The sequence below is a fragment of the Mus caroli genome, unplaced genomic scaffold, assembly GCF_978045245.1.
Source record: "Mus caroli unplaced genomic scaffold, Mus_caroli_1 scaffold_18, whole genome shotgun sequence".
NCBI classification, from domain to species: Eukaryota; Metazoa; Chordata; class Mammalia; order Rodentia; family Muridae; genus Mus; species Mus caroli.
The window spans coordinates 10,562,472-10,590,000 of record NW_028227273.1 but is presented as its reverse complement, the minus strand read 5'-3'; the positions used below and the strand labels follow the sequence as shown (position 1 = coordinate 10,590,000).

At 45.6% G+C, this 27,529-nt stretch overlaps 1 protein-coding gene across 2 annotated transcripts in view; it reads right to left on the bottom strand.

Moving 5' to 3' along the window:
* Positions 1–27,529, bottom strand: part of Thada (THADA armadillo repeat containing) — a 284,103-nt gene that overhangs the window by 49,047 nt on the left and 207,527 nt on the right. For both annotated transcript variants that reach the window (XM_085833257.1, XM_029471016.2), the window contains one exon: positions 8,124–8,218. In XM_085833257.1, the coding sequence (XP_085689383.1) occupies positions 8,124–8,218 (95 nt within the window). The remainder of the gene's footprint in view (positions 1–8,123; positions 8,219–27,529) is intronic.

Here is a 27,529-nt window from a genome sequence, read left to right as displayed (position 1 = left end):
AACAAAGAACTGATTCCCACAGGCTGTCCTCTTCACATGCCTGAGGGCACATACATGTTCTCTCTCTCTCTGTCTGTCTGTCTGCTTGCCGCCCCCTCCAAGAGAACTTACAGCTCAATGATAAGACAAACATCAGTTTATAGAGCTGTGTAAAATGTTGAATGGATGCTTTGCTGAGATGGCAAATACTGCACGTGGAAAGCTACTCAATCGAATCAGGGAGCTTCACGTAACCTCACGTCAGGGACGCTACGTACACTCACTGCAACAACGCGGCTGCCGACGCTGATGTCAAGTGTTGGCTAGAACACGGAGCAACTGGACCACTCTTCTGGTGGCAATACCAAGTGGGCATGTCTTCTGATAAACATTCTGGCTGTTTCTTTTTACCTATGGCCTAATAATCTGCTTGGATTTTTTTTTTTTTAGAATAACAAAAAATATTTTATTAAAACATAAGATTTACAGAATTTCCAGACAAAATATTAAAAATGGTCACATGCTTCTTCTTGTTCTCTGTCTGTCTGTCTTCCTTCCTTCCTTTTTTCTTGTCTTACTTTGTGTGTGTGTGTCTCTATGTAGCTCTGGCTGTCCTGGAGCCTTCTCTGTAGACCAGCTAGCCTTGAATTCACAGAGATCTGCCTGCCTCTGCCTCCCCACTGCTGGGAATAACAGTGTGAGCCCCACCACCTGGCAGCACCTGGTTCTGTTTGTTTTTGTTTTGTTGCTCAGGTTCCCCCCCCCCCCCCAAGAACAATCAAAGCATTTAGCCAAACAATTCTTTGCAGATGTTCAGGGCTCCATATCCGACATTCTCTAATCAGAAAAAATAGCGAACATGTCTATCAACTGTTGATAAACTATCCATAAACAAATTATATAAACAGTGGAACACTAACTTAGCACATAAAAAGTCACCGTTCACATCGAATGATGTGCTTTCACAAGAACAAAATATAATTAATCCAATTTTAAAGTGGGCAAAGGAGGGCTAGAGAGATGGCTAAATGCTTAAGAGCACATGATGCTCTTTCAGAGAACCCAAGTTCTGCCCTCAGCACCCACATCAGGCAGTTCCCAACCACCTATATCTCCAGGAATCTGATATCCTCTTTTGGTCTGTGTGGAGAATCATGTACATACACAAACACAGATACACATAAATAACAATGAATCTTTTAAAAATGAGCAAAAAGTCTGAACAGACATTTCTCTAGAGACAAATGACCAATGAACATCAGGAAAGATGCTGTATCACCAGTCAGAGGGAAGTCAAACCTCAGCAGTCAGGGCCACTGCACACAGCCCAGCCAGGGCCACTGCATACACAACAGGCAATTGTACTCAGGCAGTAACGAGTACTGCAGAGGAAGTGGGAGAGCTAGGAGCCTTAGGTGTTTCTGGAGGAAGACTTCAATTCCTCAAGAAGCTGATATCCAGCCCTTTCTTCTCCTCCTATTCCCTTTCTCTTCCCCCCGCCCCCCTTTACTCCTATGTGCAATTTACTCAGAAGAACTGAAAAAAAAATACCCATGAATATTTATAGCATCTAGTCTACACATCCGAGCTCATTAAGAGTGGCCTCTGTTCTTACCCAGCTGTGGTCTACACAGCGCGCTGCGTGGCAGCTACAGTTAGGGTTCTGACTCACTGTGTGAGCTGGTCACTTGTAGGACATCCAGAAGGAAAGAGTAACGACTATAAACTAAGATTCCTGATGAAGGAGTGTTTGTTGTACTTGGCAGAGTGATGAGATCTGACCTATAAATTTCAACTGGGAAGTGTCGTTTGGTGGCCCTAAGTGTGTCTATTTTCAAAGGCACAAAGGGCAGGCCCTGCCCAGAGTGCCAAGTGCTCTCTCTCTAGTAATACACCTGAGTCAGTCCCAGCTCTGGCCTAAGATTGTCCCACACTCTTAGGAACGACACTGCAAACACTGTGACTTAGAAGCTGCAGCACAGGGAAGTCGGCCTGGAGCTGGTCCAGGAGGGCTGTCTCAGGGTTCCTGATGGCCTTCTCTCAGACATGCCACCTGTGGGAGATGGGGAGCTCGGGCTCTGGCTTCTTAGGATGCACAGGACTCTCGGTGCTTCTCTCTGCCTCATTGTGAACGGTGGTCCCATTTATAAATAAATTTACTATGAAATGTACCAGACAAGCAAGATGGTTCAGAACGTGAGGTGCTTGCTCCCAAGTCTGATGAGGCAGGTTAGTTAATCTCCAGAACCCACAAGACAAAAGAGAATCAACACAAAGTTGTACACACACACACAGACACGTGCATGTTCATGTATGCACACACTCACAAAAATGTAATGAAAGTGTACGTTCATACACAGGAAAGAAACTGAGGTGTGGTATAACATTAGTAAAATGGAAATACTCGGAAGATGCCTCCCACAGCTCCACCCACTTAAGCCCCCTGAGCTATTCTTTAGCAATGGCTACCTTTCACTCGGGTCTGGTCCTCCATTCTCTGTTATCATGGTAACCAAACAAACCTCCATGACAGTCTGTGAATGAGTTTTCTCTAATGCTGGACTTATTAAATTTGTTTGTAATTGCAGCACTTGGAAGGCAGAGGCAGGCAAATCTCTGTCATTTAAAGTTCAGCCTGATCAATATGGCAAGTTCTAGGCTTGCCAGGACAACTTGGTAAGATACTGCCTCAACAAAAAGGAGATGTAGTCTGGCAGGATGGCTCTACAGGTAGAGGTACCTTCTACCAAGCCTGATAACCTAAGTTCGATCCTCAGAGTCCGTGAGGTGGAAGGAGAGAATGAAAGCTAGAAAGCTGTCCTCTGACCATTTGTATGCTGTGGTACGAGAGTACTGACACATGTGCACACACAACACATATGCTAAACACACACACAAGTAAAACAAAGAAAACATTTTTAAAATGCACCACCCCAAGAATCTTCAGTTTTATATACATTTTTTTTATAAGAACTTTTCTCCTTGAACATGCTGGGAATCTAGGAAAAGTGCAGACAAAGAGAGGCCATGTTGTTTTAAACCCCACACAACCCTACTGCTTTATAACATGAAATAGCTTCCTTTGCTTATAAAGTCAAATTTGGGCTACTTGTATTTTGGCCTATGGGGCTGTGTGACTGTTTCTGCCTTGGGGGGGCCTCACATTTAGCTTGTTTAGCTTTGAACCCCAAATTCCAAACATGCCAATTCTTTGAAAGTAGTGTAGATTTCCTTTCTGTTTGTAGCATCCACATCTTTGTTCATCTTCTGAATCCCCGCTATTTGTCAAAATCTGACTAAGCTCTTCCCTACAAAGGCCTCACCCCCACGGAGAAAGGTACCATCTTGGAAAGCGCCTCCTCTAGTCCCTACTGTGCTTCCTTCTTAGCTCCAGGCACAGGTATCATCGGACACTCGCGTCTCTCATGAACATAAAGGGAAGTAAAGAGTCTTTGTCCACCTCAGTAGGGTGGTGGAGACGGCCTAAGCAGGTACAACAAGCATTTCTTCCTTCCTACATGGTAAACACTGGGAGGAAAGCCATGTGTGCGTAGGAGGAGCACAGCGATGCCCAGCTGCAGGGGGCAGGCTGGATGCAAGGCTCCAGATGATGAATGACAGTGGTGCACATCATGAAGCCCACAGTAGCGAGTACATACTGAGCACATATTTATTGTGCTATGTGAAGCATGTGCTCGCATGAAGCTGACTCTAAGATATAGATTCTTTTTGAACTTAAGTACATTTATTTATGGGGATGTACCATAGCACCTGTGTAGAGGTTAGAGGATAACCTAATCTGCTGTGGGGGAGCCAATGCTCTCCTTCCATCACGTCAGCTCTGGAAATGGAACTCTGGGTACCAGGGTGAACCATCTTGCTGGTCCCATAGACTCTTTTATTATTCTCACTTACAACTGAGAAAAAATGTCTCACAGAAGTTAAGTATGATGCTAAGGTCAAGAAAAAGAAAAGAATACAAGAAAGAAGGTAGGAAGGTAGGAAGGAAGGAAGGAAGGAAGGAAGGAAAGAAGAAAGGAGAGAGAGGGAGAGGGGGAGGGGGAGGGGGAGGGAGAGGGAGAGGGAGAGGGAGAGGGAAAGAAAGGCAGGCGGGCCAGAAGTAGGATTCAAATCTGGGATCAGGCCTCAAAGTCTCTGTGGTGTACTTATGAGTTTTGTGAGATAATACTACAGGCACATATATACAGGGTTATAATCATGTATGAATATATAAACAACACAATTGAATTCAGGGCACTAATTCACATTAGATTGATGAATTAGATTAAGTAAGGCTGTACCTTTTGGGAGGAGGGCTTGCTTGCGACAGGGTCTGTACAGCTCAGGCTGGCTTCACATGTATTATGTAGCTGAGGATGACCTTGAACTCCTGACCCCCTGCCTCTACCTCCCAAGCTAGGATTACAGGGTGCTCCACCACATCTGGCAAGACTGTATCCTGACAGCAAGCAGATTATTTTAAAAATCGATGAAAACTGCATTTCAGTCCATCAGTTAATAACCAGCCTGTTTCATGAGGCCTACTATACTACAGAGCTTAGTTAGGCTACACAGAACCCAAGCCATGGTTCACCCTTCCGGAAGCTAAAAAAGGAATGTGATATGACAAGAGGACCCCAAAACCTACTGAATCTTCCCAGTCTGGGTGGCAGGTTACCAAGTGCTCAGATGCTGCTGGAGCTGCAAGCAATCCATGAACACAGAAGCGGGCTTCACTAGCGCACGGTCACTGCTTTATCTGAGACAGCGATAGCCATTCTGAATACTGTTCTGTTTGATATTTGGTTGGTTCTAGAGACCCAGGAGGGAAATTTGCTATTACAGTTACATGAATACATTCTATGAATACAGCACACACACACACACACACACACACACACACACACACACACACACACAGAGGCATGCACGTACACGCTATACACAGACACCGTGTCTTTTATGGCTCATGTATGGAATTGAAACCTTTGGACCCCTGCCTTCCCTCTTTGCACTGCCCCATGACAAAGTGAAGCACATGCATTCCGTGATGGCTTTGTTTTCCTTCTTATCTCCCTCCTTCCTATTTTAGCAGTAAACCATTCTTTTCTTTTTTCTTTTGAGACAAGGTCTTACCATATAGACTTGGCTGGCCTGGAACTTGCTATGTAGACCAGGCTGGCCTTAAACTGCAGCAGCTCTCCAGTTCTGGTTTCCTGGCTCCTTGACTGCAGCTGTGAGTCACTATACTTGCCTTAGTACTTGCATCTGAATTGTCTTGTGGTTACTGGGCTCGAGCTCTGGTCCTTTGCACATGCTGGGAATGTAATGTGTCACTAGGCTATACACAGAATTCCTTACATTTTGACTAAGAAGTGGAAGAAATTCATGAAATTAGTTTTAATAATAAATTTAAAAATGTAATGATGTCAAAATATTACCTTTCCAACAAATATCCAGTATAACATTTTTTGAAAAAAAAAAAAATTTTTTTTTTTCAAGACAGGGTTTCTCTGTGTAGCCCTGGCTGTCCTGGAACACACTCTGTAGACCAGGCTGGCCTAGAACTCAGAAATCCGCCTGCCTCTGCCTCCCAAGTGCTAGGATTAAAGGTGTGCACCACCACTGCCCGGCTGAAAAAATTCTTGTTTTAACAATTGAACTCTATTTTAATGAGTTCCTTGTGTGTGTGAGCATGAGTTGCCATGGCAAGTCTATGAAGGCCAGAAGACAACTTTCAGAGGTTGGTTCTCTGCTTCCAGCATGTGGGTTCTGGGGATCAGTCACAGGTTGTCAAGCTTGGCAGCAAGTGCCTATCCTCTCTGAGCTATTACCAGCCCTGCCTTTTAAGTATTTCATAGACATGTTGTGATAGGTAGCCCAGGCTGGGCTTCAGTCTGTCTTGGCCTCCCTAGTGCTGGAATTCTGTGAAATCTGCTGTCCATTTTATATTTACAGAACATCTCGCTTTAGAGCAGCTACATACATCACACGCTCACGTGCCACCTGAGCTTGTTTCTGTCTCACTGGGCAGTACAAGTACAGCACACGTCGAGCTGTGACTGTCACACTAGAGAAAGAGGCGCATGCTGTGTTTCCACCAAGTCTTACTCCATAAAGGATGTTAAGAAGAGTGATGTGTGCGAGTGAGATACCGAAGACGGTGTGTGATGCCATTTAACTGGGGCAAATGCTCTTACTGATGGAAAGAGTTTGGAGGATAGAATGATTAAAAAGTCCCCAACCCATCTTCATGGAGTTCATAGACAAAGGATGAGACAGAAGCTGGGGAAGCAAAGGTGCACATCACAGCATCCAAGGCCTGGCCCTTTTGTACCAGACTAGACACAATGCACATCGGTGAGGTGGTGGCACATGTCCTTGGCCCCTACAACGCACTTTAAGGTGGCTTAGAGTTTAGGATCAGGGTTCCAACAATTTCAGTCAAACACACAACTCTGCGGGTGTCCTAGTGAGGAGGCTGTAAGCAGACCCTCCAGACGCACCTGCAGATGCAGAAGGCAAGAGTCTAGAACAGCTTGTTTGTTAGCATCTGGGTGACTCCAGTTAACTCAAGTGTAAACTAAAGTGGATGCCACACAGCTAGAATGACCTATATTTTATTATACAGACCTGGACAATCTAAAGAATATAGGTGGGACAATATTCATAACTATGTTGAGATGAAAGGTACAAGTTAGAATGTTAGCTTTTTCTTTTTCTTTTCTTTTTTTTTTTTTTGAATTTGGCAATGTTTCTTTTTTTTTTTTTTTTTTTTTTTTTTAGATTTATTTATTTTATGTAAGTAGCTATCTTCAGACACTCCAGAAGAGGGCGCCAGATCTCGTTACAGATGGTTGTGAGCCACCATGTGGTTGCTGGGAATTGAACTCTGGACCTTCGGGAGAGCAGTCGGGTGCTCTTACCCACTGAGCCATCTCACCAGCCCTTCTTTTTCTTTTCTTTTCTTTCCTTTTTTTTTTTTTTTTTTGAGATGGGATGTAACCTAGGCTGGCTTAGAACTCAATGAGTAGCTGAGGATAGCCTTGAACTCCTCATCATCCTCCCTCTCCTCCCTCTCTCTCCCTCTCTCTCTCGCCTGGCCTGTCTCTACCTCTCTAGTGCTGATATTCCAGGTATGGGACACAATGCCTGGTAAACCAGGATACGTCTCCCATAAAGCAACATGATCGTACTGGATGTGGAGAGGATTCTGTGTTCCGATTACCTCTGCATGGCCACAAGGGCTCTGCGAGCTAATAACACACATTAATCTGGGTGAGACATTTCAATGCCCTTTCCACAAAGACTTTCAATTGGTTTGAATTTGGTAACAGAGCTCCATTTAGACAGAGCTGGACTTTGACAGCCTGGACATATTTACTGAAGGTAACGACTCATGGTTAGGCTAAATTCCAGCGAGAGAAGGCCTGACCTGCATGTACTCGGAGCCTGACTTTCCATGTGCAGCCTCCTTAGACAGGCCTAAGCAGTTAGGAGGGGCTTTATCCAGCTGCAAGCTCATTGCCCCGTGTTCCAGCTGGATGGCTGAAAACGCACCTCAGTCTGGGGCCTGGAACTCGTGTATTGCACTTTCTGAGGCCTCTTTCTTACATGAACATATCAAATTATTTTTATTTGGGACATCCTTCTCTCTTTAATTCACTTTGTGAATCATATAGAACAATTATATGTGGATCTATAATCAGATACACACATGGCCTAGAGACATGTATGAAGTCAGAGCCTGAGGGAGGAACTCTTACACGAACTGGTGAAGGGTAGACTGAGAACAGGGGCTCAAATATCCACCAAGAGACGAGCCAGTTCAGCCATCTCTATAGGATGGAACAGGATGAACCATTACAGAAAATGACATTTTCAAAGAAAAGCACAGAACAGCAAAATGTCAAGGTCTTGGGAACACAGAGGGTATGTGAGTTGAATTCACACTCTTTTTTTTTGGATGACCAAATAGAACATATTTGATGGTAAAATTCCAAGCAAACAAGGGCAGATCTCCTTGAGACTTCTAGGAAAGAGCCACATAGATTCTATTGGTCAGCCTCACACGCTTAGCTGTGGGTGAGTGTGCTACCCAAAACACTACCTGCAATGTTCCAAGGTAGAATTGCCAGTCATACCTGTCTGCTTGCCTTCCTCAGGTCTGTCCAGGCAGTTAGTCAGCAGGAAGAGAATATCAATATATACAGCTCTGGTTACCAGGCACGGATTTTGCCTAGAAAAGTAAAGAATGGAGAGTTAACTGCCTGGGCCTTGGGGAGGGGAAAAATAGGTGTTTTCTACTAGGCATGTAATTAGGCAGCTACATTATACTAAAAAAAAAAAAAAAAAAAAAAAAAAAAAAACCAAAACCCAACAACAAAACCCAAAAAATGATGGACTACTGTGGGTAGGAAGAAATTAGCAATCTGTAACAGAATGAGTCCCCAAGCCTGTGACAGAGGCTCAGTCTATGTCATAGTCACTGTTGCTGTCGCTGTCTTCATACACAGCAGAATAGGGTATGGAATCCCTTTTCAGATGGTTGTGAGCTACCATGTGATTGCTGGGAATTGAACATAGGACCTCTGGAAAAGCAGTCAACGCTCTTAACTGCGGAGTTATCTCTGTAGCACCCAAAGAAAGAATTTAATTGGAGGCTTGCTTAAAGCTTCTGAGGACTAGTCCATCATGGTCATGGAAGGGGCCACAGAACCACTCAGGCACCGTGTATGAGACCTTTCCATCCTGATCCTGGCCCTCTGTGGGCTTTTACAACCTCAAAGCCCTACGCCAGTGACACACTGTCTCCAACCAGGTCACACCTACTTCAACAAAGCCTTGTCTCCTATGGTTCTAATCCTTTTCAAACGACTAGGCATTCAAATACAAGAATCCAAATACAGGCCACCCTTACTCAAATCACCACAGTCTGTGTGAGGACCAAGAAGACAAAACTCTGCCCTGGCATGCTCTAGATAACCTAAGACTTCAACATCTATCCTATTGACTTGAAAACAGGGAGAACGTGTTATGAAGATGTAGTATTCCCTCTAAGCTGGAGAAAATGGCGTGATGAAAGTTACTGGTTATGAAGTCAGGTATTTAAAAATCAACACCTACCAGTTGAAAATGGTTACTGAACAAGAACAGATCAACAAACACTGGAGCTGGGGTCCTCCTAGTAGATGAGATGTTTTTCTTTTTTCAATGCCTGGTTCATTTTAACCTTGGACCTGTACGGCAGATCCATAGGCAAGCAGCTTAGATTTTCTTTTTAGAGCAGTGCTTGAGGAGCCCTGGCTCTGAGTCCCAGTTCAGCCTGAGACTACATAGGCCCAGATTTGGTGTGCTAAGGACAAGGCCTACTGGGGTCTGGTACACAGCTTTTGTCACTTGTTATCTCTGTGACCTGAGCAGACTACTGTAACAGCACTGACCTTACTGCCTCCCTGTGAGTCACTGAGACATTAAGGTGTCAGAGTCAACTGGAAATGGTATTCAAGGCCTGGCAGGTAGAGACATCTCAGGGAGGTTCAACCCTGTCTTCTACTTCTGACCTAGGATTCAGGACAGCCCAGTGCTGTGGCTGTACATGTGCAGGTCTGCTGGTTCCCTACAGTGCTTCCACTGTCATTCTGAGTTGCACACAGCCTCCAGCTGGCTACTCTACCATGAAGAAGCACCATCCCCATGTATGGTGGTACACACCTCTAATCTACCTGTGTGTGCAGGAAGGGTTCTTTCTCAACTACTTCTCTATTTTCAACGTCTAAGAACTGTGTCTGCGTGACACGGGTGTGATCAGAGATCATTTATTTCTCTCCTTCCACCATCTGGGTTCCAGACATCTAACTCAGGCCATCAGCCTTGGCAGCAATGCCTTTTCCCCCTCAGCCACCTCTCCAGTTCCTTTTACTTTCATTTAAGAAATTTAGAAAAGTACTGTTGTGTGTGTGTTGCTCATGTGTGCTGTGCACACATGACATAGCACACACAATGAGGTCAGAGGACAACTCTGTAGAGGGTTTTTTTGGATTTTTTTGTTTGTTGGTTTTTTAAATTTGTTTTCCCTTTCCCGTCTGTGGGTTCTTTGGATTTAAATACTGGCCACCAGGCTCGTGCAGTAATTCTTACTCCCAAGCCATCCCTTTGGCTCTCTAACGTGATTTGAGACTGGACACTCAGTGAACCTGAGCTCGACCATCTGGCCAGCAAGTCACAGGGATCCTCCTGCCTCTGCTCCCACAACACTGGGATTACACGCATGTCCTGCCACGTCTGCTTTTACATGGGTTCTAGGATCTGAATTCAGATCCTTACACGCTCTCTACGAGTAACCGAGCACCACTCCAGACCCTTGTCTTCCCTTCCTAATCTTGCCCATCTCTGCCTGTATCTTGTTTCTCTCTAGTTTCTCCGTCACAATTCCTTGTTATTCTTCCTTCCACAATCATGTCAGTGTTTAACAGCTGGGGCTGTCCTGCCAAAAGACTCCTCAGGGAATAAAGTCAAAAAACAGGCAGCTAGCCTTGGACAGAAACTCAGTGGGCCACAGGGCTGAGCAGATGGCCCCAGGAGTTATGTGCTAGGTCTGGGAGAAGAGACAAAAAGAATGGCAGCAGGCTGCTGAGAAGTCTGCCTAGTGACACAGGGACAGCAGAGACTCTAAGATAAGACCCAAGGAGTAAGGAGGAAAACACATCAGAGTAGACAGGAGAAATGGCAGCGGCCTAGAAGCTGTTTCACTCTGTCTTGTCTTTCGGGGCTGGACTGAGGAGTGAACCTAGGGTGCCAAGCGTAAGAGGCAAGTGCCCTACCACTGAGCTGCACTCTCAGTCCTCATATGTCAGTGTGCGCAGGGGAAGGTGGGAGGACTCACATGGACAAGTTGACCAGAGGGCACTTCGAGATATGATAATACATGGCATGTGTGGAAAGCAAATGCGTTGTTTCAAGTGGGTGACCTTAAGGTCCTAAGTTATTGCTGGCTCCCACATGCTATGGGGCATTGCGGCCTCTTGCCTGAGTGTTTTCTGGACAAGCTTATGGTAAACTGGTTTGCTTTTAAAACTCAGTGAATAGTAGGTTTTTACAATGAGATTTTTTTTTTTAGCTAAGTTAATGTCTTTTTGTATTATTATTATTATTATTGATAGGGTGTCATATAGCCCAGGCTGGCCTTGAACTTCTTATGTATCAGAGGATATCTTTGAACTCCTGATTCTCCTGCTTCCACCTCCCAAATATAGAGAATATAGATAGATCTCGCCACTGTAAAACCTGTTGATTTTTTTTTTTTAAGTCAAGGTTCAGTACTTAGCTCTGGCTGTTCTAAACTTGCAGTGATCCTTCTGCCTGGGCTTCCCAAGTGCTGCATGCAGCAGCTAACATCCTTTTAAACATTCCTAAATGAACAGACCCCCCTGCATATTCCCTAAGCATACACTGGCTGCCCAATGTGCTGGCTTCCTGGGACACTGCAGAGACAGATTACTCGGGCTTCTCCATAACTTCGAGGCTCTGGGCCAGCTTGTTGCAATCAAAACTATGGAGGCTCCTTAACACACTGCCACTTTAGATCCCATGAACAGAGACTTGTGGTCACAACACAGCCCATGCTGGTTCTGAGGATGTGAGAGAACAATTCTGGCTGAAGCCCACCATTCATGGCTCCACCCTCCAGAACAGGTCCATGTAGGGTCAGACTGTTGAGTTTTCTCTGACCTGGCTTCTCAGTCAGGAAAATACTTTTTTCTTTCTTTCTCACTCACTCTGACTTGGATACAGTATATGTGAGTTCAGGGTGAGCCAGAGGTTTGTTCTTGGTCTGTCCAAGCCTCTTTGATGAGGGGAATAAAACCCCAAGGAGCAGCAAGCCAGCTGGACAGGAAACAAGCCACACGGTTTGTGGGTGGAGAGGGAGCTGGGATTTTTTTTTTTTCCCATCCAAATGAAAAAATCCTGGCATGGGCATAGTCTAATGAAGATTTATAGTGTTTGAAAAAAAATCAGAACTTGTCAGGGTCCAACAGATGGGCTAAACCCAGCAGAATAGTAGTGTTAGAAGGTACAGGAGGGGTCAGGCACGAGGACTACGTTTATATATAAGATGAAATAAAGGCTCTTTGAGAACCTTGTTTTTCTTCCACCATTCTTTCTAAAACTCACTTGTCTTTTTACAAACACCCACCATAGAACCTGGTGAGTATGCCTTTGCCTTGGGAAATTTCTGAACTCCATCACACCTTCTGCCCTCTGTCCTAGAAGCTGGGGGCTGGAGATGGAAGGCAGGACATAGCCACAATGGTCCCAGTGTTTAGAGGATGGCAGGAGCTCTTGGGAAGCCTGTGATAAACTATTTACCTCTTTTGGCCCTTCCGGAATCCCAGAGGCTGCCGATCTGTTTTAACTGAGGCCTATTCATTCAGAAAACAGCTACTCAGAAGTTACTAGGAACCAGGAAGAGTGCCAGGGTCTGGAAAGATGAAGATGACACAGTCACTGCCCTCAAGGAACTTAGAATCCTGAATAGTGTTTTTCAAACTGCAGTATACATGGACCTCTTCATCAGTTATGAAGTAAACTGGTGGAACATGGCCAGTGAAAGAGACAGGATGGAGACAGGAAAGAGGTCGGGAGAGAGAGAGAGAAGACAGTAAACTCCAAGGGTATTGTAGAAGGTTCAGTACCTTAGCTACAGTGTTTGCACAGAATGATTAATCCTGTGTATCTTTAAATAAGAAATAATGAATGAAATATAACAGTTTAAGTAAAATAACTGAATATGTAACTTGTAAATGATTTTCAAGGTAAAGACACACCTTCCATTGTACTGAAAGCCGGCACTCCTGAAAGCAAACCTGCTGAGTCTTCAGGAAACGGCATTAGATGCCCTAGGGGTGTGTGTGTGTGTGTGGGGGGGGGCTTTTTTGTTTGTTTGTTTTCGAGACAAGAGTTTCTCTGTGTAGTCCTGGCTGTCCTACAACTAACTATGTAGACCAGGCTGGTCTTGAACTCAGAGAGATCCTTCTGCCTCTGCTTCCTAAGTGTTGGAATTAAAGGTGTGTGCCACCAAGCTTATAACTCTGCCTGGCATGGAACTTGCTATATAGGCCAGGTTGGACTTGAGCTTGTTATAGTCCTCCTGGTTCTGCCTCCCAGAATCTGCTGCAGGTTTTAAGAGGTGAGTGTACAAATTATTAGCTATTATTCACAATTTCAAGTCATACTAGATTTCACAGGTAGGGTGTGTCTAGTGTATCTGTGTGTATGCATGTACATAGATGCACACATATCTATTGGCCACCATGTAAAAGGGTTTTTTTTTTTGGGGGGGGGGGTTATGGTATTTTTTGTCTATTTAAAACAAAACAAATACTTGAAATATATTAGTTTAGTGGGAGAAACATACAGACTCTCATAGGATGGGGGCATGAAAGAAGGATCAACAGACGGATCCTTCTAGGAGAGGAGATTGACCTGGTGAGGCATCCTGGCAGCAGGCCGGTACTGACCCCAGCAGAGGAAGTGGTACACCTGCAAACTTGGGTCCACAGCATCTCTAGAGAATGTAGAGTTGAAAGATGAGGAGAAGAGACCAGAAGGGAGTGCTGCGGGAAGGATGAATAGGGGCCAGATCTTAGAGCTGATTAATTGTAAAGCGCTCTGAAGCCTAAAGGGCTGAAGTTCCTGTGGATCATCCCATCAGCTCAAATCACACTGAAAGGCTTGGATGTCCACTCAATACTGTGAACCCACAGGGGCTCTCTCAAAGAGACAATCCACTTTGTATATGTAACAGCAAACTCTTCCACAAGAATCCACCGTTATATTCAGAGAGGGATGGAAACAACTGTTCTGCTATATGCTCCTGGTGTTGGCATGTAAGTCAGGAAACCTGATCTGGACTCCCCAGGGAATTATTCCCCAAGCTCTGGGTGGACCCAAGGCTAAGGTCTACTGAATACTGTAGGGGTATCCTGCAGCAAGATTGGAGAGAGGGGAGGGGAAAAAAAACCAAAAAGCAATGAAAATGAATGTCCTGGAGGAGGAGGGGGCTGGAGACATGGAAAGTCATTGAGCTAGTCAGAGGAAAAAGGAGGAGGTGCTAGACATACATCAGTTACAGCTGACATGTCTGATGATGGGACCGGGCTCATCCCGGTCTGGGTGCTTCAAACTGCAGATGAAAGAAGCCAGCAAGGAGTAGGAGCGCCTGGCTGCAAGCGAGAAGTAGCTCCGGCCTTCAGCAGCCCACCCGGGGGCTGTGGTCATGGGGACGGGTAGCAGGGAAGAGCAGTAATGGCCATCAGATCAGGGAAGAAGGAAGGTGGACAGAGCAGGTGCGGGAGGAAGGAGAGGAGGCCAGAAAATGGCAGAGAAGGCACCATTTATACATAATGTCTGCACACACTGTTATGACTGGGCTCTTGACCCTTGCCTGCTGTGCTGGGCCCTTTATTTAAAATTCTTCTCCAAGCTTGTCCTGTAGGGATGCCTTTTCTGACCAGCCTCAGAGGAGCTGCTGTGCTAGCCAACGTTCTGCTGACGGTCCTTGGGTTTCCCGACTGTCCCTCTTAGCAATCCCAGCAGCTCAGCATGGCTGTGGAGGGAGGCTGTCCACAGAGCTTGTGCTTGCTTACAGAGCTGCTGTGGCCAGGATGTAGGAGGTCTTCCTTTGATGCAGGCCACACCAAGCCATGTAAATGTGGAAGTGTAAATTAAATAAAGAGAAGCTCCTGCGCCCATTCTGAGGTTCATTTTTACCACAGCCTGGGCAACTATCCAGCATATGGCATTCTTGGAGAAACAAATGGAGATTTGTTTAAGCCACGATGCCAAATGGTCATGAATTGCAGAATATGCAATTTTAAGTAAGCTATTTCCCTCCACAGTACCAGCTAGGATTCAGATCTGCAGGCAAGCCAGCTGGCAGCAACATGTGGGGTTGGCAGGCTACCCAGTCCTGAGATTGCCTTGTCCTCGTAAGGGGCTGGTGCTGGTGGGCTGCGTGATTACTGCAACTAAACCCACTAGTGCTCTCACACCCCCCCCAAATGGAGAAGCTGCCATGTGGCCCTCCTTCTGGGGCTCTTAACATGAAGCCTTTCCTCAGTGTCCTCCCCGTCTCGGCATGGACCGACCGGTCTTCAGAGGAGTTGACCCTAAGCTGGAAGTGTCTGCAGAAGTAACAGAGGCCCAGGACCTATCTATCCCTCCATGGCTCCTTCTGGGGGAACAGCTTTTCTCTGAGGGGAGAGGATTCAGAAGAGCTGAAGCCTTTACCCTTTGACCAGTCCTGGGGAGGGATAGCATAAGGCCCACGTACAGTCTGTGGAAGGCACTGGGGCCCTCTTCTCAAGGCAGGCCTGAAAGAAAACAAGCCTGCTCTGCTTGCCTTCTGCCACACACAAGGGGGAACCCTGCAATCTCAAGCCATGACTTCCCCTCTTGCTGCACGAAGGCTCACCTGGTCTGTTCAGAGGGTCCTTAGGGAGCCGCTGGACTCCCAGAGACTTTTGTGTTTTTCCATCCTTCTATTAAGCACCATTTTCTTATTAATGCTCTACTATTCAAGCTGTGTGCAGGGAATGATGAAAAAGAGACCTTGTGTGGGTTTTGGGATTTGTTCAAAGCCTGGGAAACTGTTTTATGAGCGATGCATGTTTCCCTCCCTCTGTGACTTGTTTAAAAGTAAAGTTTAATATGCTGCCAGAGAAATTGCTGGTTAATAACTTAATAAGGTATGAGCTGGGAATTATGGGAAAGAAGTAGTATCTCAGAAAACCTTCTTTGTAGTTTGGTCGTGGAGGCTACCTAGCACTGATTATGCTGTAGGATGCTAACAGAGTCTCTGTTCTTCCAGCTCACTTTCCAGCAGCAGACATGGAAAATGACAACTTCTGAATGCTGAATGACAAGTCTGCATGTATCACGGGGAGGGTTTCTTATAGCATGTCTGACAAACTATGGTCATGTGACGTTGGCAAGGTATAGGCTTGGACCTCAGTTCCAGCAATAAGAGCAATGGAAGAACAGTATACCACATTTTATAAAAAGGTTATCTTCAAACATATTTTTCTTTAATTTTATCTTTTTACTAAGAAACATAGACATTATTTTTCCATTTTTCAGAATCAACAATACTGTTTATAGAGCTCAAGTGACCTCTCCAAAATCAGGGCAAAGCCAAGAATAGAGTCAAGGTTTTCCAGACAAACACATTGTATTTATGTTCCAAACACAACTCCTGAAGAGAGACAGTGTGCCAAGCATAAAGGGCATGCTGGTGTGCACCCACACATGCCAGTGTTGGCCTCTTTCCAGCATGCCTGACAATGTAACATAGCCTAAGCTATTAGACCATAAATACCCCTCTCATTTGCTTGGCTCTTTCACATTGCAAAGCTATTACTACTATGTCTTTTCTAGCCTTCTCCATTTTTTACCCTAATTTTCCTTCCTTCTTTTTCCTTCCCTTCCCCTTCCTTCCTTCCTTCCTTCCTTCCTTCCTTCCTTCCTTTCGATATGCGTTCTGGATGGCCTGAAACTTATTCTGTAGACTAGGCTGGCCTCAAACTCACAGAGATCTTCCTATACCTCTGTCTCCCAAGTGCTGGGACCACACAGGCATATCCTAACTTTAGAGCTTTCAGCTCTGAAGATAAAAATGGAGCCTCTGGATGGGATGGGAAAGGCCACACTAGTGGGCTTCAGGGACTGCCTGGCAGCGCTTCCCCTGCATTTACTATAGTATGCTCTCCCCAAGCGCCAGGCTTGAGGCTTCCTGTTTTTTTTTTTTTTTTTTTTTTGTTTGTTTGTTTTTTCGAGACAGGGTTTCTCTGTATAGCCCTGGCTGTCCTGGAACTCACTCTGTAGTGAACTCGAACTCAGAAATCTACCTGCCTCTACCTCCCAAATGCTGGGATTAAAGGTGTGAGCCACCATGCCAGGCTTGAGGCTTCCTGTTAAACTGCCTCAAGAAGTAGGCCCTCCCCAGAACACAGGCTGTGGGCTGCTGAGGGAGGGCTCTTCATGCTCAGAGTAATGAGTCTCTGGCCTTGCAGGCCACTGTTATCACTGTCGAGGCCAAGGTCCCACAGGTAGTTGAGGGGGACAGGGAGAAGTGCAGTGCAGTGAGGCAGTGCAGGGCCTCTCCCATACTGCTCCCTCATCCATGCACACACCAGCCCCTTCCCTACAAGTCTTCCTGGAAGAGGGCTAAACCCTGGCCACACAGGGCATTTGGCTGCCAGGGCCTAATCAGCTCAATACTGAGGCAGGGAAGGGACATATTGCCATAAAGTCTGTCTCAGAGTAAATGACTCCAGAGGTTCTACCTCTACAAGATCACTACTACAGGACATCTGGCTGACTAGGAGAACTAACTTACGCACACACCAGAATCTACACTGCTTGTCAGAGAAGAGGCCGGAGCAGGCCTCTCAGGAAGAGGTCTAGAACAGCAGCCTTTGATGGCAAAGTCTAGAGCTGGGTCCTCTATAGGAGGGCAGCTTCTGCAAGAGGCCTGGGAACAATGCAGGCTTGCAGGATCTTCTACAAGGATGATCAGGCAGCAGGAGGCAGGGCAAAAGGTAAATCAGAGTCTGTTACTTTCACCCCAAGTGGAGCCGTCTTCTGGGGGACCACGTCTGTTACAATGGCTGCCCAATCCCTTGCCAATCATCTCTTCTGTTACAATGGCCGCCCAATCCCTTGCCAATCATCTCTTCTGTTACAATGGTTGCCCAACCCCTTGCCAATTATCTCTTCTGTTACAATGGCTGCCCAACCCCTTGGCAATCATCTCTTCTGCAATTTATTTATCTATTTATTTATTTATTTATTTATTTATTAGATCACTGTTTTGAAATATGAAGTCGGGGTACTTCCTTAGTCCACTCTGTGCTCTCAGTGGGACGGAAGACATCAGGTAGCCTCCAGGGCTCACCCTGACTGAACTGTATTTACCATCTCTCCTAGGTTAGCTCCAGCATCTTGAGTTTCCACAAAAGCTTCTTTTTGAGGGAAGAATTTCACCAGACGAGATAATCTTTACATTCCCTTTCTAAGTATAAACTCCATGGTTCTATGGTCCTCTTAACAAAAATACAAAGATGCACGCCATGATATTTCCATTACTGGTGACTAGCAAACTGCTGCTCAGGAGCTTCTGAAATTTTGGATTTCAAGTGTGTCTAGGCAGCTGCCTCTCACCAGTGTCTACCTGAGACCAGCGATTGTCTCTTAAAGTCCTGGACCATCCCATATGTTCTCTTACCCAATCTTGCACAACATCTCTTTTGGTTCTATAAGCCCACTGCTCATGATGCGCGATCCAGAGGCACCATCTTGACAGGTTCTTTCCTATCACTTCTGGTATTTCAAACCACACTCCTGTTTTAAAGCTAATCTCAAACATCCAGCTCCCCTAGAAAGCCTTTTTGTCTGTACTTTTGTACTTATTTGAGCTCCACGATTGGTTAACTGTTTCATGACACTGGACTGTATGATAAGCAGACCATGACAACGGAGGCCCTAGTGCGGCTCTAGTCCATGCTGAGAGTGCTCACCGCAATGCTGAGCTCTGCACTAAGGCTCCTTGCTGCATGAGTAGCAGCTATTGTTTCTTAGTCAACAAAGGCTGGGCTGTATCCATGCCACTTCTTCTCATTCTGCAATCACACAGCATTAGCCTATCGAACAATTAAACCTCACCTAGCCTGTAAAGGTCTCTTTCCCTCGGAACACTTCCTTGACTCCTCAGCCCACAAGCTCACATTTATTGCTTCCATCTCAGCTCTACAGTGACTCATCTCAGCCCTTATTAAACTCTTACTTGTTTATGGTTAATCTGTTCTTGTCTTGGTCAGACATTTTTGTTTGTTTGTTTTAAGAGATTTATTTTTTATTTTATATATATGGGTATTTGCCTATATGCATGTCTGCATACCATGTGCATGCCTGCTGCCTTTAGAGGACCAGATCCCCTGCAACTGGAGTTGCAGATAATTGTTAGTTGCTGGAAACCAAACCCAAGTATTCTGCAAGAATAACAAGTGGTCTTAACCCACTGGGCCATCTCCCTAGCATCCCCGCGTGGTTTCTGAAACAGGGACAATATCTTCCACCTTATATTTTGGCTGTTGACACAGGGTTTCCCTATGCTGCCTAGGCAAGTCTTGAACTGGCAGCAATCCTCCTGCCCCAGCCTCCTGAGTGCTGGATTTATAAGGCCACACACACTGTGCCCTAAAAGTATCATTCATTTTATATTCTCCATCATGCTACTACATTGTTCTCTAGCGTCTGTGAATTGGAATTGGTTTTAACTCACTGGAAATGGCTCAAGGAAGATGCTGGTTTATCTAAGAGACAGAACTTGATATACAATAAAAGGAAAAAAATATTGTACTAGGGCTCTACATAGTATTATGAAAATGCAAGTCAGATCATGACAAGATTGTGCAAAACTTCTAACAGCAACATTCCACCCCCACCCTCCCAAGATCAACAGTACTGAGTGGAGGAAGATAGTTATTTCCGTGCCTTCAGACAAGCTTCTTACTAACTCCAGGGTGGGGATGCAGATTTCGGTATTTAAAGAGCATAAAGCATCAGCAGTTGGGGACTGAATGCCTGGTACACAACCGTGTGAAAGGGCTATCTTTCACTTTCCAGTGCAGTATGACGCTCGGATCTGGATCCTGGGCTCAGTTAAACATAATAATCGCTTATGACTGCTTTACCCTGACTAGCCTGCATAAGCCCAGCTGTCAGCAAGAAACTTCCAATTTCACTTCTTCAACAGCTTGCTCCTTGTTGCATTTGCAAAAGCAGTATGTAATGAAGAGGATGTTTTGCACCTTGTTTCACAGGTTTGGGTTGAAATGTAACTTCACACTTCTGTTGTTTTAAAACTACAAACAGGTTCTCCTCTCAAGGTGTCATGGCCTTAAACACTCCTGAGATGTCTGAAAGGGAAGAAGTCTGAATCTAGAAACACAGCAATTCCATCTCTCCCATCAGTTCTTCTCCAGGTTGAAGGTGACCTCCTCAAACAGGCTGAGTTAGAGGACTGAAGAAGCCCTGATGGTAGTCCCCTCTCCCCAGAGTCTCAGACTGAGAGTAAGGCAGTGGCCACATTCCCACTCATTCTGTCTGTCCCTCAGATGTCAACAAGAGGGACTGCTGGGCAAACCTTTTAGACAAAAGAAGGGAGGGGGGAAGAGAAAAAGGAGAGGTGGGGGAAGAAAAGAGAAAAAGGAACGGAAAGCACCAAGCCCAGCCCCCCCCCCCCCCCACACACACACAAAAGCAGAGGCGCTGCCAGGTGTGCTACGTGACTATCCAGCCTTGTTGAGACTCAGTGCTTTCCAGTCTTGGCAGGGACCACAAATGATAGCCTTACAATGCCCCACGATCACCCTACTACAACAGCCCCTCTGGGCTGGACTCCTGCCAGTGGCAATGGAGGTGGGACAGCAAGCTGCAGCAGGCTGAGGGCTTAGCCACACTGTTTCTCAGGTCACTACAAAAGAGGGGGCGACTTCCTCTGGAGGAGAACAGTCCAGAACACAGGAGACGGGGAAGAGGCTGGGGCCATGGGAAAGTAGAATCAGACCCAAGCCCCAGTCTTTCTGCTCTGGCAGTGTAGTCTCTTGTGTGAATAAATCTGGTGGTTAGAAAAGAAATGCTGTCTTCAGCTGTTGTGAAGCAAATGGAATTCTTTCTAGAGCAGATTCTGTAGCTGGCTATAGACCTCTGAGGAAGACCTGGGATTGCCACACACAAGCAAGCCCCAGCCTTGTCTCTATAAGCACGTTTTATTCACATTCTTAAACCCATAGGCTCTCAAGGGGAACAGCACTCAGCTTACTGGGGACTAGTAAAGAAGGGGGACACAGGGGCGGGAGGAGTGTTCAAAGGAAGCTGAGAAGGAAGTGGGTTGTGTTACAGTTCACAGTTTGCAAGTCAGAGCTGGCTTGAGGGGCCAAGTACTAGAGTTGGCCCACAAACACAAGCTCTCCCATACCTACTCCCTTCATCAACACCATTTTACTGAAACAACCAACCAACCAACCACCCAACCCCCCCCCCCCCCACATTTTTCTTACTCACCTTGAGATCTATTCTCATATTCTCAAGAGCCTGTTTTCCTCATCAGACTATCAGATTTATTTAACAGAATGACAAATAGCCAACTGCATGCCAACAGAGCACCGGTCCTCCCACAGGCCCTGAGGCCACAGGGATGGCTGCCTGAACCAAGAAATATAACTTTCCCACAGTGTCCTGGTACCATGCAGCCCTGACATTGGGAGAGCCTGCAGGCCTGACGCCTTTGGAAGTCTTGAGTCTGCTTCTACCTAGCAAGGGGGAGTAAGGCCATGAGCATGGGAAGAACATTTCTAACTGGTGCTAGAACTACAGCGGCTGATGGCTCAGCCTTTGCTAAGTTCATCAACTATGAACTATGTCTCAGGGACAACAGCAGCTCTCACCTGGAGCTGCCAAGTGTTTAGGCACTCAGGTCCTACCTTCAGTCTAACTAGTGTTCTATCTGAGCAGCTCTATTTTAGACAGTAAGTCCTAAGTCCCCAACATGACAAACAGTGTCTGGACACATGGAGGCAATAAGGTCCGGGAAAAAGCTTGACAAGGGCTTGGCAGCTGAGTACAGATATTAGCAGTTTTCAGTGGGGTCCACTCCTGTTCAGCTGTGTAGATGGATGGGTTCTCCTGACCTCTGAGGGTTCCATCTCTGCACATGCATAGGGCCTCCGAGTGAGGCTGCACGGACTTCACAGGGTTTTCCATATTTGAATCCCAGATCCAGGAGTTTGCCTGAGAAACTGTTTTGTTGCCTTCTTTACACTGCACTGTGGTTTTAAGAAATAGTTGCAGTGCCTAAGACAGTCTGGCCTCGTCCAGAAAAGGCTGATAAACAAAGTGACCCAAGTACTGTCTATTCTACTTTAGCCACATCTTAAAAGATGAAAATGTAACATGACCCTCTGGGACAAGGACCACATGAGGGTCCCTGGCTTCAGTGGACTTGGGAAGGCAAAGGCATTTATTTCTACAGCAGAATCTCTCAGGGTGGGAGTCGACACTGGGAGGTTTTAAATCTTCCCCAGTGATTCCAGCATTCTACCCTGAGCATCAGGAACTATTGTTTGGAATGAAAACTTACTACCAGCCAACCTGGCATTTGTTAGTGCCAAGACCAGGAGTCAGAGTCTCCTGTGGGGTCCTAATGGGAGAAGTGGCCGGGTGAGCACAGCAGTGATGTAAAGCATGCTCTATTAAGAGCGATGACCAGAGCCAGAGTGGTAGTGTCTCAGTGTCATCCCAGCAGTAGGAGGGCTGTGACTGGCCTAGGCTAAGGAGCAAGGCTCTGTCTCAAAGTAAAATGAAAGCTATCACTATCCCCACTCTCCCAGGAGGAGGCGAGCAAGACAGAATGTGCAAGCAAGCACACACAGAGAGACATAAAGCACACAGCTTGCTACCAGGATCTGAACAAGTTTTTGTTTGTTACCTGGCACCCCTGGCAGAGCACACAGTACACCCAGACCCTAGTGGTACCCTGGGAAAGCCCAGGGAAAAGTCCTTATGAACCAGAAATAAAAGGTTAAAGCGTGTCAGTTACTGTGTTAAAACATTAAAAGTAAAAGTTGAAAACATAGCCATACTTGTCAGCCTTAGCTCTTGAACTTATGCCAAACTAAACTAGTGTTATACACAGGGTGTGTCTCCACAGAAAAGTTAATTTTCTTATACCAAGAGCATTTTGAGATAAACTCATGGAATCATATATACTGACTGCTTCATCCAGAGCTTGGTACAAACTAGGCATTCCAAAAATAACTTTTAAAAACCCTTAAACTTTTGGCCAAGGTCTCCATGCACTGTTTGTGGGACAAAGGTCTCACAATGTACAGCAGCTGTAGCACTGCGTGACCTCTCAAGAGACTTAGTCTGCTTTTAGAAATGAAACCTAAGGCCAGAGTTACAGACTGACTCCACACCACACACGCATAGTCACACACACAGCAATGAAAGCAAAGTAGAGCAATGAAGCCAATTATAGTGGCACATGCTTTTAATCCCAGCGCACTTGGGAGGCAGAGGCAGGTGGATCTTGGTGAGTTTCAGGAGAGTAAGAACTATATAATGAGACCCAATCTCAAAAACTCAGCAAAACAAACCAATAAGCCCCATCTCTCTCTCTCTCCCCCTCATACACACACACACACACACACACACACAAACACAGAGACACACAAACACAGAGACACACAGAGAGATGCTTAAGCCCACTTTTCAACAAAAGATTCTTTTCCTAATTAAACAAAAAGGCAAAATTATTTTTTTTTGTAGACATGGATAGTGATAGGAAAATCAACCCCCCAATTCCCCAAATTGAAAAAAAAAAACACTCTGAAGAAATAACAGAGATTTTTGTTTGGAGTACTTGCTATTTTTAGATGTTTTAAGTATGAAGTTACTATGTTAACCCCAGCACTTCTATCTCTTGGCTGTCCCGTCACACGCTGCCAATGGCAGCTCTACTTTCTGTGTCTATGAACTATCTGCTCAGACAGCCGTCTCTTGGGGTACCTCCATGTGGTGGCACAGGTCAGATCTCTCTTGCTGCTTGGGGATATAGCTGTGGCAGCGAGCGCACTGGCCTAGCATGTGGAAAGCCCTGGGTTCAATCCCTAGTTGAGGATGGGAACTTCTCTTTTAAAGATGGACTAATGTCACCATATGTATATGGCATGTTTTGCTTACACCGTCAGCAGTGAACACTGCTGTTCTGTGGTTTGGTGACCAGGAAGAATGCTGCTCTGATCACAGCAGTCCAACTATGGAAGTCTGCTTTCTCTCTCTCTGAACTTAGACAGAGAACTGCAGGATTAGATACTGATTCTATTTCCAGTTTTTAAGGAAGTGTGATACCATTTTCCATAGCAGCCATAAAGTTTTAAGTAATAGTAATAGCAAATATTTTCATATTGCCAAGTAAAAAAAGGAAGCTATAACTTTTATACTTAATAGAACCTTAGCTATGTTTAAAAAAAAAAAAAGGAAAAAGATGATGTAACCACATAGAACTGTGCTAAGAGTAAATTTCACTTTTATATTCTTTTTCAAATTATTTTTCCTTGCTATGAATGATAGCCAAGGAAAACCACGGATGAAGTTCAGTAGAGAATGTTTTCCTTCGGCCATCCCATTCCCCACCCCAGAGTCCAGCAGCACACAAAGCTCACCTCACTGTCCTTATCTTCTTCAGTTTGGTTTGGTTTTTTGAAACCGTTTCACTGAGTAGCTCAGACTGGCCTGAAATTTGCAACAGCCCCTTTGTCTCCGTACCCCTAAGTAGTAGGATGTACCCACACACATGGTTTATGTCATCAAGTTTTCTAAAAGGAACATCCAATACATATTTACTCTTTTATGGCTGAGGGAAACACAAGATAACAAACCACTTCTGAAAAAACTGAAGCCCAATATAATTGCAATCCCAAATCACAGCCAAGGTAAATAAGCTGTTTCCTCTGAGTCCTGCTTGAGAGAGCTTTTCAAAGTTCTTCCTGTTAGGGTAGAGCCTGTGACTGCTAGGACAGCAGAGCTGAAGCCTGAAGACAGCAAGGGCAGCAGGAGGACCATCCATGGGGACTAGACTGCACTCTGTTGTGGCATCCCTAGACAATGTTGTGACATCCCTTCCCAGGATGGGTGGGGCTCATTCTGAATCTCACCTGCTTCCTGACCTGGGCAAGATTTCCCCCCGACCAGGATCTGGTAACTGCTGCCCTCACACCAGAGGAAAGAACTGGACTGAGAAGGGAAGGCTGAGCAAGGGAGAAGGGAGGACAGGAAGGATTAATGAGCTGACTTCCATAAGACTCCTGACACCCTGGAATGAAAAGCAGCCTGGAAGAGCAAATGCCATGTTCTTTATTCAAACCACATTCCCACCCAGCCATTTATCACGGAAAAGTCCCCAACAACTTTGCTCAACCAGCTCATATAAATAAACCCTTATTAATCTTGCAAAGTATAAACACAAACGTATGACAAAAGTCTGTGTGCTTTCAACTTCAGAGTTCAGTTCAAATTTTAAAATTCACTTGATTATCTGTAGCTCCCATATATATATATATTTTTTAAAGAAACCTTTTGGAACAAAAGGACAGATAAATGGCCAGTGCCCTAAACCCTCGAGCTTACTGGACTGAAGGAACTCAAGGATTGAATAAACTACAGGAGAAAAAATGTGTTACTGCCAGAACTGAAACAAACTGTTTGTTTGTTTCTTCATTCCTTCCTTTTTTTTTTTTTTTTTTTTTTTTTGAGACAGGGTTTCTCTGTGTAGCCCTGGCTGTCCTGGAACTCACTCTGTAGACCAGGCTGGCCTCGAACTCAGAAATTCACCTGCCTCTGCCTCCCAAGTGCTGGGATTAAAGGCTGCACCACTGCCCAGCAACTAAGTTTCTTTTCTTGGCAACAGTAATTTCTCATAGGTTACATTAGAAAGCTACAGAGAGTCCTCAGTAAGTCCAAGGCACATTTATCTTTCATGTGTAAATGCCCAGGAATATAAAGGGGCCTCTTCAGCAGTTGACTCTGGATACTCCCACAGTAACATCTTCATGGCAAAGCAGGGAAGAAGGTCAGAAAGGATTTGCTCTGACAGGCGACTACCATGACCCTAAATGGGTTCATCTGAGCATTCAGTTGCCCTGTGTAGACCCACAGCAAGAGGCCCTCAGAGACAAGGCAGGCCCAGGACAGGTGATGGTTTCACTCCCTACATGGAGTGCTATGGTTTCCAACTCAGCCTGTGGCATTCCTCAATAATGTGGGTAATACAGAATGGCTTCTGCAAAGCTTTGGAATATCCTCAGCTTCTGCAGCAGGATTTCTTCCCAAACTCTATCCTAGGCTCGAACACACCCTGATTAATACTTGTAAAAACCATATGTTGGGGAGCAAGAGGAGGCCTGGCATTAGGAGCCACCCACTGAGTGGAAAGTTCACACTTGGATAAGAGAGCTGACTGTAGGAAGCAGAACTGTGGCTTTCCTGTGCTCTGGGCAAGGAGGCAGAACCCAGTGAGCTCATGTGACTCAAGGCAGTATTTTCTAGGCTAAGGCTAAAGAAATCAGAGGAAAAACCTCAGAAGTGGGTGGAGGGATGCTCACAATGACAAGGTTGATTGGCCAACAGTGACAGGGACCATGGAGGATGTCTGCCAAGGTAGGAAGACCCTCTCTAGCTGAAGAGTGGCTGTGTAGAACTAAGACTTCCCAGCCATCTCCAGGCACTGAGCAAACTGTGCCTGTCAAAGGCTGGCCTGTCCCTCCATCTTCTTTCTCATGCACCAAGAAGGAATGGCCTAAGGACTTCTGGTGAGCCTGAGCAAAAGGGACAGAGACTCTTCCCTATACAAGCTTCAGAACCAAGGCTTAACTCCTGATGAGGGTATGGCTAAAACCGATTTTCAGCAGACAATTCTTGGAGAGCCTCCATTTCCTGATCCCAGAGCAATAGCTGGAAGATCTGTAAAGACAAGGCACAAATGTGACCCCAGGCCTCTGTTCTCTGGAAGTGTGTCTTAGGGAGGCTGACGGCAATGGGCTACACAGAAGGCAAGCAATCTCACACTTAGGGAAACCACTGAGCAGCTTCCATAACCTCAGTGGCACTTTAGACAAAGAGGACCCAACCAGTGAGCATGCCCACAGTTAAGTATGGCCTGAGACAGTCACTACACACCCTATCACCACACCCGCCGTTGTGGACAGCCACCAGTGGCTCGCCAGACTTTTAGTGTGGTCTGCCCAGTTTCCTCTACCTCATGAAGGGTTATGGCATCATTTCACGGGGCTGTGTTAAGTACTACTGGCCTCTTCTTTCTTTTTTTCCCGCGAAGACAGGTTTCTCTGTATAAGAAAGCCCTGGCTGTCCTGGAATCACTTTGCAGACTAGGCTAGCTTCAAATTTATAGAGATCCGCCTGCCTGTCTCTTGAGTGCTGTGATTAAAGGCATGCACCACCACCACCCACAACTGGCCTCTTCTTAACTACCTTTGCTAAAGTTAACTCCTACAGGAGCCTTGAAGAGACACTGTCCTACCAATATCTGGGGATCCAAAGATTCTGCACACAGTGTTAAGAGTTTTCTCTACACATGATAAAATGGAAGGTTATTTTTACTCTTTACATCACTTTATATTCTAAGTTCCAGAACTAGCACATGTAAGACTGGCAAAACAGAAATAAAAGAAAGAAAGAAAGGAAGGAAGGAAGGAAGAAAGAAAGGAAGAAAGAAAGGAAGAAAGAAAAGAAAAGAATGAAGAAAAATAAAAAAGGTCCCCTCCGCTTTTGCTGACATAACCTGACTACCCATCGAATCCTGGCAAGCTTCAGTTCCCTCTTCCATGCATGTTCCACCTTCTCTTCAGTGCCTTCAAGCACCCAAGGGCTTTAACCTTTAGGCTGCCATGGCTCCCAAGGGTTTGTACAA